Source organism: Prosopis cineraria, unplaced genomic scaffold (genome assembly GCF_029017545.1).
Source record: "Prosopis cineraria cultivar Desert tree isolate PC_DT_omini unplaced genomic scaffold, ASM2901754v1 PC8, whole genome shotgun sequence".
Taxonomy (NCBI): domain Eukaryota; kingdom Viridiplantae; phylum Streptophyta; class Magnoliopsida; order Fabales; family Fabaceae; genus Prosopis; species Prosopis cineraria.
This window is the reverse complement of record NW_026555339.1, coordinates 1,035,010-1,051,202: the sequence shown is the minus strand read 5'-3', so window position 1 is coordinate 1,051,202 and position 16,193 is coordinate 1,035,010. Positions and strand designations below refer to the sequence as shown.

General features: G+C 34.9%; 2 protein-coding genes across 2 annotated transcripts; both read left to right on the top strand.

Annotated features, from left to right (window-relative positions):
- The first annotated feature begins 2,276 nt into the window (after window positions 1-2,276).
- Window positions 2,277-8,327, top strand: LOC129318410 (protein EARLY FLOWERING 3). The gene is made up of 4 exons (XM_054963151.1): window positions 2,277-3,210; window positions 3,807-4,657; window positions 6,456-6,507; window positions 6,629-8,327. Exons 1-4 carry the CDS (start codon window positions 2,995-2,997, stop codon window positions 7,673-7,675), a joined length of 2,166 nt encoding a protein of 721 aa, XP_054819126.1. The 5' UTR covers window positions 2,277-2,994; the 3' UTR covers window positions 7,676-8,327.
- Window positions 8,328-12,325: 3,998 nt separating this feature from the next.
- Window positions 12,326-15,548, top strand: LOC129317172 (uncharacterized). Its single transcript, XM_054961536.1, has 4 exons — window positions 12,326-12,498; window positions 12,894-13,001; window positions 14,249-14,416; window positions 15,144-15,548. Exons 1-4 carry the CDS (start codon window positions 12,397-12,399, stop codon window positions 15,264-15,266), a joined length of 501 nt encoding a protein of 166 aa, XP_054817511.1. The 5' UTR covers window positions 12,326-12,396; the 3' UTR covers window positions 15,267-15,548.
- The last annotated feature ends 645 nt before the right edge of the window (window positions 15,549-16,193 follow it).

The following is a 16,193-nucleotide window of genomic DNA, read 5'->3' as shown; positions in this document are numbered from 1 at the left end:
TATCTTAAGATTCATCGCCATCTCTTCTATTTGGGTGTTTTCCACCATTAGATCTCTCGATGAAAGCACCTTTGTCATGATCAACAACTCTTATGGGCAAAAATTATAGAAAATAATAGGAGAGCATTGATATTCAACTGGGAATGTTCATAAATCAACAACACTTAAGACATAGATATATTCAGCTAAAGCTAATTACAACCAAATAAAAAGTTTAATAATGGAGTTCATAAGAAGTAGATAACAAAAGTAGAAGGGTTAAAGAGATGGCACAAAACTTAAGGAGGAATACAATCGATAAAATTGTACCCTACTCTCTTTGGCTCTTCTTTTACTTTTATTGTCAATTCTTGTGCCCTGATTTCCACCTCAGTTTGGCCCATTTACTTAAGCTTTAGGCTCATTCTATCAATGAGCCCATTCATGACAGAGTGAAGCGTGCATTAATCAGGGAACTCATATGTTAGCTACTGTGACAAGCCATGACAATTTTTCTTTATCATAAAGTTGAATAACAACAGGTGTATACTCTGAATCAAAACCTACTATTGTTGACATAATCAAGTGTTTGAGGAGCTTTTGACATCATTGTCGCTTCTTTTAGGAAGAAGCCTACAGGCTATGGTCGACCATCTCAGCCTGAAAAAATTATTCATGATGAGAAATCTGGAACAAGAGCTAGTTATTTTGTTTTTTTAAAAAAACTAAACATTTCAACTAGAGAAATAGGAAATATCTGCCAGTTTCCTGTCGATAATTTTGAATTATATATATACTTGCCATATAAATACAAAAACTATTTATTTGAATTAAAAAATAATCAAATTTTTTTTAAAGGATTAGACTATTAAAAGGTGAATCTTGAAAGCTTAGAATGGATCAGATGGAAATTTACAAACAATGCGAGTTCTTACTCTAATTTGCAGCTCCCATGGCCAGTAGTATTCGCCTACATGTGTTGGGAACTTTGGGTTACACGTTGCAAAAATGTCTTTGATGATCAGAGACAAGTTTTCCAACCTGACCCAAAGAAATGTTTGATGAAAGCCTCCACTGATTCTCGATGGCTAAGAAAATTCAAAATAGATCGTTCTTCGTCTAGTGGCATGGAGTCCTGGCATCCACCTTCACAATGAGCTATAAGGCTTGACGTTGATGGTTATAGTCAAAATGAAGTAGCAACTTGTGAAGGATGTATTTCAGATGACAATGGAGTTTGGGTTATGGGCTTCAATTCTAAGCTTGCGAATTATCCATCCACCATTGTTGAAGTTCTAGCAATTTCTAAAGGCCTTAATCTCTGTTGGACTAAGGGGTTGAGAAACGTTGAAGTATACTTAGATAGTGTGGAAGCAATCAATCTCCTCACGAGAGGATATCATAAGGAGCACCCTTATAAGGACATCATTCAAAATGCTTGTAATCTCATCCATAGAGATTGGTCTATTTCTATTAATTTTGTTTCTAGGGACGTTATTAGCTATGCCCATTTTCTTGCTAGTGAAGCTCATTTTATAGAGAATTCTTTTTGTTTCTTTGATCATCCCCCACCTAATATTACTTTAGGAGGCGTATGATGATTGAGTCGACTTTCTCGGGTCTTGTTTTTACTTTGTTGTACTGTCCTCCCTAATGATTGTCAAATGAAATTCAATTTCCATTCAAAAAAAAAAAAGATTTCCGAACCAATAAGAAGAAGTACCCAGATCATGGATGACATTTTTTAGAAGATTATATTAAAATTTTATATAAAAAAATTAATTACTGTAAAATTTATTAAATCTTATAATAATTAAATTTATTATGTTTTTTTTTTTAACCAAATGAGTTTACCTAATGCACGGATAGTTATTTCGACTGTACAGGTAAAGACATTGGATAGTGACCGTCGCTGCAAACTTTTGTCGGACATCCGACAAATAGATTGTCAAGTAATGTTTGCATGCCGAATTTGCCACTTAACCTTTTAAGAAAAGCTTAAGACAAAAAAAAAAAAAAACTATTCTATCTTCTTGATGCTGCTCCTCAAGGTCTGGAACCTTTGTTGCAGCATGATCGTAGTAGCCAGGACACTGCTAAGGATGGTTAAGTTTTGATTGGTTTCGTTTTTGTATATAAAAAAATATATTAAAAAAGGTATATTTGATGTGAAAGCGTAAAGTAAGTTTTAAGTATTTTTTTTGTGTATTTATCCAGAATCCGGAAAAGAAATACATAAAACTCAAGCATGGTATTTGGATAACAAAATCCAGTTAAATTAGTTTAATGGTTATGAAACCGGGAAGAAGGTAAGGGATTTTCTTGCGCTGTCCAAACATGGCCCACGTCGCCGCACTTTTCTCTTACTCTTTTTGAAGATGATGGTGTGGTGATCCTCTCGGGAATCCCTAAACTGGCCCGCCTCCACTTCTTTACTTTCACTTCTCGAATGAGTTCGACTCATTATTTCCTTCTTCTGTGGCCTCTATCTTCATAATCATCCCCTCATATATTCCTACCGGTTTCCCGAAATTCCCCCTTTTCCGTTAATTTCCGCCGGGTACCAGCATCTTTCCCTCTGGGTTTTCCAGATATTGCGCGATTTCTCCATTTCCGTGGAACGGAGTATATATTTGGCATCTGAGCCTGAGAGAATTCTCTTCGGATTCCGGAGCTGGGGTTAGTCTCTGAGTTTTTAAGGAATCGCTTATATACCCAGGAGACACTTGCTATCTGTATTTGGGATTTCATAGCTTTGAGTTCTCGCCAGCAAGATTGAATTTCATTGGTCCGCTCGGTGCGCCGTTGGCGAAACATTGTTGTCTTCTCGAGAAGTCGAGTTGATTTAATAATCTAGGTTTCGATAATTTCTCAGCATGCAGCATGATATTTTGTTGAGAGCTGATTTTATTGTCTGGGTTTGAATCATTTGGCTTTTTGCATCTGGATATTTGGATCGGAGATCATGCATTTTTTGGTCGTTTGTATCTGAACATTCAATCAGAAAGAGTAAACATGAAGCGAGGGAAAGATGATGAGAAGCTAGTGAGGCCGATGTTCCCTCGGTTGCATGTCAATGATACGGAAAAGGGCGGTCCAAGAGCACCGCCGAGGAATAAGATGGCCCTCTATGAACAGTTTAGTATTCCATCTCAAAGGTCCAACCCTGGCGTTCAGCCACTTAACCCAGTTGGTTCTAGTAACACAATCTCCCTGGCATCCTCAAGCCAGGTAAGTATTTTGATTTTATTGCATTGCTTGTATTCTTATTTGCTTTCTCTTCCTGTTCCATAAACATTCCTGCCATTCATGACCTTGTTTCTGCAAATTCATCTTCTGGCGCACTGGCTTCAGATGCAAGTCAGGCGGTGTTGGAGGACTGCTCCAGTCATGTCCGATACTTGTATAGCCGGACCTAGAAGGCAGTTTGTACTTTTTATGCTAGCTATATTTGAAGAAACACTTAACGATGGGGCATGTTTCTTTTCTAGTTCATAACTAGGAAGATTAGAAAGTGACAGATGACATGACATAGCTGAAGTGTTCGTAAGTAATTTGAGCGTTATGTGTTCAATGTGTGCTGGACACAGACTTGACTTTTTTTAAGGTGTTTCTGCTTCATTGATTTATAAGCTTGACTTACTTGTGCACGTTTTGTTCATTGAGCATAAGAGTGTATGCATTTCATGAACTATCGATTCTTATTTTCTAGGTTCTACCTGGGAGTTTGTCATATTATGGGACTTGTATGTGTGCGTGTACCTTTACCATGTATAGCGAGAAATAGATGTGTTTCTTTCTGAATTGCTGGATTTACATGTTTGCAGGAGACTGCACCTGAGAGAAACTATATCCTCCCAGTTCCTTTACCCCCACAAACACCTACTTATCAAGTTGTCAATAGTATTTCTCACCAATCTGACACAGCGAATCCGAACTGTTCAATGGTAAAACCTGAGCAAAGAAATAAGGGAGATGAAGATGACTTTAGGGTTCCTATATACATTAATTCAAGAGTTGGTCAATCTAGTGATAAAACTCAGAAGACTTTTGATGGAAAAAAGTTCACTTCCATAGGGGTGGAAGTGCAAAATGATTGTGACGCGGATCCCAAACTGTTAGGCTTGCCATATGTTAATATAAGAAAACACATGAGATTTGAGAGTAATGTTCTTGCAAATGAAAGCCCGAGTAGGGACCAGCCAGTAAAATCCGCCAGAAACACTTTAAATGGAGAAAATATTGACTGTGTAGCAAGGCAAGACAACCTGACTCCAAATCCAGAGCATCCACATTATCCTGGATCAAGGCTTGGAAGATTACATCAGGCTGATGCTTGCTTACAACAGGATCATGAAGCTGGGCCACTATCTAATGACACCAGGAACGTGGATGGTCTTGTCAATCCTTCAAGTGATATAGACAGGGGAGATGTCCCCTTACCAAGAGGCTGCTTCCATTCTACTGCTGATCAGAATAGTCCAGTTGAGGCTATTGATGACACTGACTGTCACAATACCAGGGGTACTGGTCCAACACAGAAAAATTGGGACAAAAGTGACATTGTTTCCAAGATCTCAATGGTAGATAATTTGTTAAGCCAAAAAATTTCTCCCGACGATGCTGTGGAGATAATAGGTCAAAAACATTTCTGGAAAGCAAGAAGAGCTATTGTCAAGTAAGTCTTATTGCCTGTACATAGCACCTGTTACTGGGCAGTCCTACTAAACCTGAATCTTTCCTTGTTAATCATTTTTGGCATATATGATAACTGTACTCTATGGCATGCTTTTGTTGACGGTATATGTAATTGTTGAGAGCTGTAATGATTATAATTTTAGAGTGAAAGGAACATGACCTTATTTATTTTGATGTATTGGTAAGATTTTTTCTCATTTTTTAAACTATTATTTATTTTTATTTTTTTTATGTTTGGTTAGTTTTTGAGGCCTTGTTTGAGAAAATGAGAAACATTAGAGAAGACCGGAGGACCAGAAATGGTGAGTTTTATGAAACAATTACTTAGTGCCAGGATTTTTTTAATACTCATTTTGTCATACAATTGAATTTTGAAGCGCAGTTTAGGTGTCACATTGTCTTTTCTCTCTGTTTTTTCTTTGGCAAATAAACTATGGGCCAGTTCCAATCAAGATTCTACATCAGCAGGGGCTTTGAGTTCCCAAAAGATCCTTAGGAACAAGAGCTCCCTAAAAGTTGGGAGGTCATACCCTGTTTACATTTGACTGCATATTGGGTTAATCAATCCGCTGGCGTAGTATCTTCTCTCCTAATGTGATTTAAGAAACTGTCCATTGCCTCTGTATTAACTCGTTAGTAAACAACACTTTGGAGCTGGATGGCTTGAGTTGTTCAGCATTGCCATTGATGGTTTGAATTTGGTACAGTGAGTCAGATTGCTCTTCTAATTTTGCCTGAAACCAAGATCTTAGGCTAGTTGTAGACCTTCCTTAATTCCCCAAGCTTCTGCCTCATCCATGCTACATAATTTCAGGAACTTATAAAACCCTCCTTGCCATTGTCCTCCTTCATCCTTGATAATACCTCCACAGCCAGAAATACTACCATTTCCCTCACTGACTCATCCATGTTCACCTTCATCCTTCCCCTTTTTGGTTTTTTTCCAAGTGCATCCATGCAGACTCCCCCATGTTCCAAGCCTTCATTCTCTTTCCTTGAAGCAAAATTTCTGTACATATTTAACAGACTCACTGCCAAGTTTTGCTCTGACAAAAATTTTGTTTAAAGCACTCTGTTATCTTTAGTTCATAGATTTCATGTTATATAAATATATCTTTAGTTCATAATTTTACCCTAGAAAGTGCAACTTTTAACTGTTCTACAAACTTTCCTTGTTAATTGACCCTGTTGAGAGTGCTGAGTGTATTTAGAATTCAATGTACGTCTTAAAGTTCCCCTTGTAGAGTTTGATCTAACAATAAATAAGAGAAAACGATATTCCTTGAATATTTCCTTCGAATTATATAATGTGATTTTCTGCCTTGAAATGTTTTTTTTTTGGGTCTTATAAGTTTTTGTTTTAAACTACGAGATCTTGTTGGAATTGTATTGATCCACGTCCAAGGGATTTGTGTCTTATCAAACATGTGTTATGATGAGTTACAGGAGTATATTTATGCTCAGTAATATGCTCCTACTGACAGAGGCCTGTATTCTATGATGATATGATATGTAGCATAATTGACGATATCAAGTATGATTGAAGATCCTGTAATTGTGAGTGTTATTAATTTATATAATAGTCCTTCCTGCTTGATCGTATCTAGTTCCAAACCTTCTGTCCAGATCCTGTAATTGGGATTGTTATTAATTTATATAATAGTCCTTCCTGCTTGATCGTATCTAATTCCAAACCTTCTGTCCAATTGATTTTGATTCTACGTGCTTCAAAGCTTCACTGTGATTTTTCTTGATCTAACTTCTGTTCCTCTTTGCAGTCAACAGAGAGCGTTTGCAGTCCAAGTGTTTGAGTTGCACAGACTGATAAAGGTAAAATGATGTCTAGCGCTAAGTGTCTTGTGGTAGTCTAAATTGAGAAACATGCTAGCTTTTGTCATATATAAATGTTCGTCTGGAATTTATGTAGAGTATTATTTTTAACATTAAGCAGGTCCAACAGCTAATTGCTGGATCACCAGATATTTTGCTTGAGGATGGTGCTTTTCTGGGAAAATCTACTTTGAAGGGATCTGCGCCCAATAAACACTCATTGGAATGTGTTGTAAAACCTCGGCAACAAAATCTCAAATGCAAAGATGACTCTAAAAAGCATAACCATAAAATGGAATGTTCTGCAGAGAATGCAGTTGGTAAAACATCTCTTTCATCTGTGAAAAATGGCAGCCACCTTTCAAATTACGCCCCCATTTTTGGAAACTGCCACCAGGTAAGCAATCCCTGGTATTTACATCAGTCAGCTGGTCATCAGTGGTTAATTCCTGTGTTGTCTCCTTCTGAGGGGCTTGTCTACAAGCCATGTCCTGGGCCTGGATTTACGGGAACAGCTTGTGGGGGATATGGGCATTTTGGGCCAGGTTTTCTGGGTGGTGCTTTTATGAATCATGCCTATGGAGTCCCAGCTTCTCATCAAGGCTTTGGGGTCCCGACAGATACACCGCCAAGCAGTCATGCTTACTTTCCTGGTTATGATATGCCAGTTATGACTCCAGCGATATCTGGGTCAGCTGTTGAACAGAAAAACCAGTTCGCGGGACCAGGTTCTCATGGTAAAAATGGTCGTTTGTCTGGTAAAGGAGATAACTGCAACAGCAACAGCAATGCTTACAATCAAAGCTCTTGTAATTTGCCGCCAGTTCAGAAGAGTGGAACTATAGCACAGTCACTGGTCAAGAAATTTCAGGCATCTAAGGCTTGTGAGTTACAAGGAAGCACAGCAAGTAGTCCTGGTAAAATGGCACAAGAAATCAGCAGCACGGGTCAAATTGTTGAAGGAAAGGATGCGCTTCCTCTTTTTCCAATGGCTTCTCCAGTTTTTCCTGAGGCAGAGGCGGAGAGAGCCCCCCGGTCTACCCTAGAAATCGGACAACGGACTCGAGCGATCAAGGTTGTGCCTCACAACCCCAGATCTGCAACGGAATCAGCAGCTAGAATTTTCAAGTCAATTCAAGAAGAGAGACGAAGGTATGACTCTGTATAGTGTGCCCTTCATCTAAGGTTTTCTTTTTCTTTTTCTTTTTCTTTTTCTTTTTAATGGATAAAGCCCTTCATCTGAGTTGGTATGCTGGATCAAGTGCCTGTATTCTTGAGGCCCATTTGGTATATGAAAAAGGATTTGAGAAAACGGAAAGCGTGAAGAGAATTACTTTTATTATGTATGGTGGATGACAAAACGGTCTTGAAAAAACTTCCCATGTTTGTGGGGGAGAAGTTTCCCGTTCTCATTTTCTTTTTCATTCCATTTTGTACTGAATGAGCCCAAAGAGTATAATTACATTTTACAGTGGATTATTTCCTTTTAATTTTTGCCTTTTGTTTTGGTCTAACTTCAATATATTCGTATGTAGATATCTCTGAATTTTTTTTTTTGAGCAAAAGATATCTCTGAAACATTAAAATTAATCAATTGTAATATTATTAGCATATTTTGTCTTCATATGGATGCCACTGAACTTGTTGATCCGGAAGAGTAAGGTCTAGTTGGGAAACTTGGGATGAATCCGTAAAGCCTTTTTTCGCAGGAGCTATTGCGATTGCCAAGTATGTATGTATGTATTTCTTCCGGACCACAATATAGAGCATCTTTTAGAAGCTTTAGTTGGTTTAAAATAGAGTATTAAATAATTTTTATATTTATTTTTTTTAAGTGTACCCCTGCTTTATTTATTACCCCTTTTGAAAAAAATAATGTATTAAAATGTTAACTGTCATTATCAAGACATTTATATAGGATAGGATACTTAATAAGGGTATAATTGAAAAGATGTAAATTTTTTGTAAAGAAATTTAGATTTCGACTGACATTTTTTTTTTTTATGACAGTGAATTAGTTGCTTATGTTTTATATTGTGATTTGGAGGGAGTATATATATACATGTATAGGAAAAATTAATATGCCAATTCTTATAGATTTGCTGAATTTTGAATCAAGCCCGCGGAGCTTTTTTCCCCCTTTTATCAAGCGCTTATAATTTATCCCATCTGATCTTGTATGCAATTGACTGTTGCCAAAAAGGAGGGATCGTTGCATTATTGTTGTTGTCATTGTTGATGCTGTCGATAAAAGAAAGAAATCTCTTGGTTTATTTTTATTAAATTCACTGTCTTTAAAAACACTTTTTCATGCATGCAATCTTTTACTCTATTTATAAAAAAGTGGGAATGGTAAAATTAGAATAAAATAAATTATGATTCATCTTTTTTATACAAAGTAATTTGGTAAAAAGGATTATAAATTCTTTTTATACATAAGACAGTAAGAATGTCAATAAAAAAGTGATATGTCCCCATTCATAGGAAAAGGGGGAAAAAAAGTTACATCAAGATATAAAAGAGCAGCATGCTTTGAAAACCAAATTCTTTCCTCTCCTTAGCTCTAATACGCGTTGTTGTGGAATCGTGACTGGAAAATAAACCAGTGCTGAAGACTGAAACAATACACCCAACACGTATAATAACCAGACCTCAATGTAATGATGTAATGCATACTCTTTGGGAAATTTCGAAAGTAAATGAAAAAACATCACAGCAGACGAAATTCCTTTCTTAAGGGGAAAAAAAAAAAAAAACTTTAGACAAAGAAGGTGAACGCCAGCAGAAGATTAACGCCGTCTCCGGTCAAATCTTCCACTTCAACAAGGATCTTCGTCTGACTCTAACGCCAATGCCTCTCAACTTTCCCACTTCGAACTGGAAAACCCAATGCGAGAAAGAAAACTGAAGCCGCATGCCTATTCGACATCGATGCCTTCCTCGTTCTTGCTCAGGCACACACGACTGAGACCTCCGCTTCTTGCTTCTCTTCTCAAAGTCGACGAAGGAACCCCAGGTAGCCCTATCACCGGAGTAATAATATAACCCGACTTCAACCCGAAGACCAACGCCAGTTTCATATTTGGAAGTCCAATTACATCTGCATGCGCATGGCAACATGAATCCACATGTTTGTTTAGTCACCAACCAATTTAGGTTAGCCACTTCAAATATACCCGCTCCATTTATAAGCCACATTTTAAAATGTTCATTTGATTGTATTTATAAATTATGGTGTGATTTTTTAAGTAATATTAAAAATATATTTTTAAAATTATTTTTATAAAAAAAATAACATAATATTATTTTTTAAATTTGTTATATGAGCATGTTTAAAATTCTACACACTTTTATCTTTTGTATTTTTTTATATTGATATTGATGAGGTTGTTAAAAATAATTTATAAAGAGAATTTTTTTACACATATATATTATATCAACGCTTTTAATAACTCTGCTTGTCCTTGCTCAACGTTTTGCTTCTTTATGGATGGATGCCTTAAATGGAGTCAACTACAAAAAAAAAAAAACAAAAAAAAAACAACTATCTCATCACTCAAAGTAAGGTGAAACGTGAAACTGTAAAAAACCGAAAACTGATTTATTAGAATTTCCCATTTTTTTATTGGAAAGTTGATATTTAATCTGTGGCAATTAGTAAAACCGGTGATTCGAGTGGGCCTACTTATTTTGATTAGGTTCAATTCGAGTCGAACTTATTTGAATCAGGTTTAAAGTATCATACTCTCTTAAAAAACTTATATAATTAACTCTCACTCTAACTTTTTTCAGTCAGGTTTAGTCAAAATTACCTACTCTACATTCACAAAGAGTTAAAAATTATAGGGGTGAGGTTCAATTCAATTCGGGCTTTAAATATTCTACTCCTTTAAAAAGCCCATATAGTCAAGTTCAACTCTAACCATTTTTTAAGTGGGTTCGTGCTTGGCCCAAATACCCAAATAAAAAATAATTTTTAAAAATATAAAATATAATAAATATTAATTCTTTAAATTTTATATTATTTTATACTAAAATACCATACATTTGAGTGTATTACTATATTTATTTTTTTAAAAAAAATTATATTTTCATATTTTTATTCAATAAAATATATCAAAATAGTATTTAAATATATTTTAATATTGATTTTAATATTTTAAGACCCAATTTTTTTTTAAAGTTGAGTTATATACATCATTTGCGTGTCTAAAAAATATATTTTATATTTTTGTTATAAAATAAGATAATTAATTAAAAGTAAAAATAATTTTAAAAATAAAATTTGGGTATGTACGAATTTTTAATTCTATTATTAGATCAACATAATAAATAGAATGATATTATTGAATAATTATTTGGTTATCGTCCGCGCTAACCTTGATTAAACATTGAGAATAACTAGATTAAATACTTTTTGTATGTAGGTGTTAAACAATATCAGAAGTTAAAGAAAAAATGATTCAAAAATAAATAATATTTTACTCATAATTAAATAATTTTTTTTATATAATATAATGATGGTTATTTTTCTCATATTTTTAAAAATAAAAAGTATAGTTTATCTAAGAATTATTAAAAACTTTGAACTAATTGGGACAATAATTTTAAATTAGTGGTTTACCCGTAATTGAATTAAGATTAATTTGATCATAATTAAAATATATAAAATATTTATATATAACCATAATAAGAGCAATATTTAAATAGTTAGTACATTAATTTATAAGTAAAAGAAATATTTATGAATAAATTACACATAATACAATAAAATAATAATAGAGATATTTAAGTATAAAGTTGATAAGTTATTATTTTTATTTTATTCTTTTAAATTTAAAATAATATTTTATGTTTAATTTTTTTTAAATTAAAATTAATTCAAAAAATTAAAAATTAAAAAGTTTCGAGTATTCAGGCCAGTCTGAATAAGCCCAAAGCTAGAAGGTTTTAAGATCGAATTTGACTATATGATTTTTTTAAAAAAGATATAATATTTGAACCAATACAAATAAGCTCAGCTTGAATTGAGCCTGCCTTGCTTAAATTACCGACTCTAGTAACAATATTCCTCCTATTCTTACAAGTGATGGGTTAGGGTGAGAATAGATCAGGTCTTTAACATGGGCTCATAACTTGGTTTATTTCAGACCTAACTTAGCTTATTTACTAAATAAGCTCAAGTCAAGTTCAAACTTTTAATTATATTTATTTAGTTAAATAAGTTAGATCTATTTTTTCAAAGCTTAGCCTACAAGCTCAATAGGTCAACATATTTACCCACATTGATATATATTATGTAATACATTACAAATACATTAGTTTTAACATTTAATTTTTAATCAATTTAATTTTTTTATTTTTAGTTATATTTTTAATCATCTGAGACTTATAAATTAATTTTAATATTTATAGTTGATAAATTCTTTCAATTATTATATATTATAATAGATGAATTAAGTTATATATATTTTATATTATAATAGTTCTAAAGTATATTGAGATCTATAACTAAAATATAAATTTATTTAAAAGTTTTATTTTTAAGTAAGCTTTTAAATAGGTTTTCAAGTTAAGCCAAGCTTTATATAGTTTCAAGCTTGAAGTATAAAAAAAATCTTATCTAAGTTTCAAGCCAAGAAAAGACCTTTAATTTATCATTCAGACTTAAGTTCATTTGATCAAAATTTAAATCTGCCTAGCCTATTTTCACTTCTAGTGTTGGGGTAGTTCAGACATGTGTCCCCAGGGGCAAAATTGGAAATTCAAGTTGATGCCCGCTTACTGATTGCATATAAGATCCGTCTGAATTCGAGGGGAGGAGAGGAGAGCGAAGCGCGGGACAGTAGTGAGGAGGATCGCTTGAAGTTGAAGCGCCAACAAATAACAATGGTGAACTACATGCTGATGATTACCGCTGACCTTGAGAACCTCACCAATCTTCAACCCCAAGGTGGCTGCGATGACCCCAACTTCTCCTACCTCTTCAAGGTCTCTCTTCCCCCTCTAGTAGGGTTTTGTCTTTATCATTCATTTCCTTATTCTTTCCTCTAATTCTTCAATATTCACTTTCGCTCCCTATTGCATTGCATTGCTCTAATGACTTTGATTCTGACACGCGATTCTTCAGTCCATTATCTGCCTACTCTTTCCTGACACTGATTCTGCTCTACTTTGATTTATTGGATGCTGCTTGTTTCTACTTCATATGTGTGGGCGCCATGGGTTCATTCTTGATTTTTCTTTTCTTTTTTTAATGGGCGACAGATAATAGCTTGTAATTATATTAAGTTGTTCTTTTCCAAGGTGTCTTGCGCAAGTCTCGCTGCATAATATAAGAATATCGCGAAAGCTGCTTTGCATATCCTTGTGATATTTCCTTGTAGGTAAAATGTGGGAGATGCGGAGAGGTCAGCCAAAAGGAAACTTGCGTGGAATTGAATGAAACTGTTCCTCTCCCAGTTGGTAAGGGGACAACCAATCTCATTCAGAAGGTAATTTCAATCTATCCATTTACCAGTATCCATAGAGGGAACATCACTTGGAAAATTAAATAATTTGTTAGCTGTCTGGCGCACTTAATGATTATCTCAATTCTATTGGTCCGTGATGATTCTGAGATTTCCTTCCGCTATTATGGTGCTAATTTACCTGGACCCTTTAGCATCCTGGACATTCAGAGTTCCTCATTCACAAATTAGTGCTAGTTACTATTAGCTTCTTCTAGCATTTAAGACTAGGATGGAAGTATTTTAATTTATTAGCACTTGAGATTTCTGACAAGAACCATGTGTATGGATTTCGAGAAAGGTACAAGGCTTGCAAAACACCTTAGGTACAAGGCACTAGAAAGGCGTGCGCCTGAGTGAAGCAAGGCCCCACCATCTGAAAATACATAATGTATAGACAACATGATAAACGTGTCAATTCCTGGATGAGCCTCCTAGAGGCTTGCGTCAATTGTTATATAGGGATATGAGTGGTTTTTACTGTTTTAGAGTCTCTGACTCTTAGTTTTAGAGTCTCTGACTCTTAGTTTTTGTTTTGTTATGGGCTTTGGCCCCGATTTGTAATAAAAAAAAAAAAAAGATGATAAATGTGTACTTAACCTTCATATAAATACTCTGAAAATTGTGTCATGTGAAGAAAACATAGGTAAAAGTTGCAATCATTTTGTACATTATGAATAAATATTCTGATAATTGCAAGCCGGCACGAAAAGGCGCTCACCTTTTGCTCAAGAAAGGCACACAAGGCACCCAAAGGCAAGCACCTGAGTGAACCCATTGCCTGGCTTCACATGAGAGGCAATGAGGCTGTTCTGCGCCTTGCCTCAGCGCCTAAGGCACAAAGGCCTTTAACAACACTGTAGGCACCTGTTAGATTGCTTTTCCACTATGTATGGATGTACACATGACAAAGGAGATGCAACCATCACCCTCCTGCAGTTTTCAGACTGAAATCATTTCTCGAATGTAGTTACCAATAAGGAGATCATGAATAGTCTCTTGCTATTTGACCTGACTTGTTAGTGTTGTCATTTTGTGAGCTTCGGTATGTCTAATTAGAATTAGGATTTTACTAATTTAGCAAGATCGACCTTTATGCTCTTCGCTCTCACATAGGAGTGATTAATCTCTGTTGCTTAACTTCAACTTTGACAATAATTCATCCACGTGAGATTCTTCTGAATGTTTTCCTACAGCTGGTTGATTCCTGATGCTTCTTCTTTGGTCTGCAGTGCAAGTTTTGTGGCAGGGATGGCACAGTGACAATGATTCCAGGCCGAGGTAAACCACTTACCCAGGAAACAAGTCAATCAGGGAATTATGCCCCATTAATGTTATTCGACTGCAGAGGCTATGAGCCAGTGGATTTCATATTTTGTGGTGGATGGAAAGTTGAATCTGTGAGTGTTTTAATTTCTGTATTTATCAGTACAAAATTGTACTGTATTGCCGGTCTCCTATAATTCTTCAATGCTGGCATTTAACTGTAATTTAAGTTCCTCCTCATATCCCATTTTAAATGAAGCAACAACAAACATTATGCAAACGCATCATTAGGTACTTTTTTTTTTTTTGAAGGAAAAAAAAAACTTCTGACTTGCTGTTGAATCTCACATATTAGTTGAATTGGTGGTTCTGTTGAGAGCTACATATAATCTTAAATCCTGTTGAAGAAGATTAGCCAAATATGTCCTGGTCCTTTCCCCATACAAAAGTCATCCATAATCTGTGCTTGTTCATTTATTAATGGAAGCTCCTATATGTCAATTATGGGTATCTGATTTCCTTCTTTGCCCCGTTTTTTCTTGCACTGAAATCTTGTTAGTTTCCTGCATCTCCTTTAAACCAAGGTATGTCTTCTGTAACAAGTATGAGCTGTATCTTGAATCCGGTCACCTGCTTTGTAGTGTTGGATTCTCACTACATTTGTTGTGTATTATATAATTAGACTATTGTATATTATATAAATTTGACTTTGAAGAGTCTGAGGTGAGTTGCTCTATTTATAATTTATAGAAGTATGACTTATTCTTGTATTATACAGAGATTTATTTCCTTACTTTATTTTTATTACTTCCTTTTAATGTTTTCCCTATTTACTTACTATTGCAAGTTTTACTTATGTAGCTAGAGGGAACTAAATTTGAAAATGTCGACTTGTCAAGTGGAGAGTTTGCCGAATATGATGAGAAGGGAGAGTGCCCAGTCATGATATCTAATGTGCGTGCTACCTTTGATGTGGTAAAGTAGAGTGGACGCCATAAACATGGGCAAGGACGAGGTAACGTCCATTGACATGGTGAACGGACAAAACATTGAGTTGATGTGTTATTTGGAGAACTGGGCATTGAACTGGTGTTCTTGCTTTGGAGTTTGGATGCTGTATGTAGTTTCTAACTAGCCTGTTTTCCTGGTGTATAAAACTATTCTGATGTGAATGAGCTTCTAAGATGTGACCTGCATCATATCATAATTAGAAACAAAATTTGTGGGTTTTTTTGTTGTTGCAAGGAACAATTAAAAACCTCACCACACCGATGTCCACAACCTTCTTTCTCGTAGGAAAGGAAACTCGCATACGCCTTCATTCAGAGTGTTGAACCTGCAATCTTCTCAAGGGGAGGTGCTTGACGCTATTGTGGCCCTAGTATTTTCTTATTTATAGAAAGAACTTGATATTTTCTTCATAAGCAAGACAAGACAAGAGCGTCCTACCGATTGACTTTGGACAGGGGACATTACATGTAAAATTAGAGCTGGTAATTTAAAGGAATCATACTTATTTGGATTGGGTTTATAATGTCCAAACATTTAAAAGATATAATAATGTCTAGTCCTAACACTCCAGACTTTTTGGGCTTTTTGGGTTGATTGGAATATGTGCATTGTTAAATATTATTTTATTTTTTTTAATTAATTTCAATTTTTATATTAGAAAATTAAAATTTTCATTTTTTTAGTTAATTGTAAATTTATTTGATTAATGATTAAAAAAATTGGGTTCGGCTTGATTTCAAGATTTTTTCAGTTTATTTAAACTTAATTCAAATTATCAGTTCTATGTAAAATGTTGAGATGACGTCACTGGACAAGTCAAGTGGTCCCTATTAGCATGCATCTGCCCTCTTCCCGTTCAAAAAGTGGGGACTGAGTTATCGAAGGTTATACTTCGTCAGA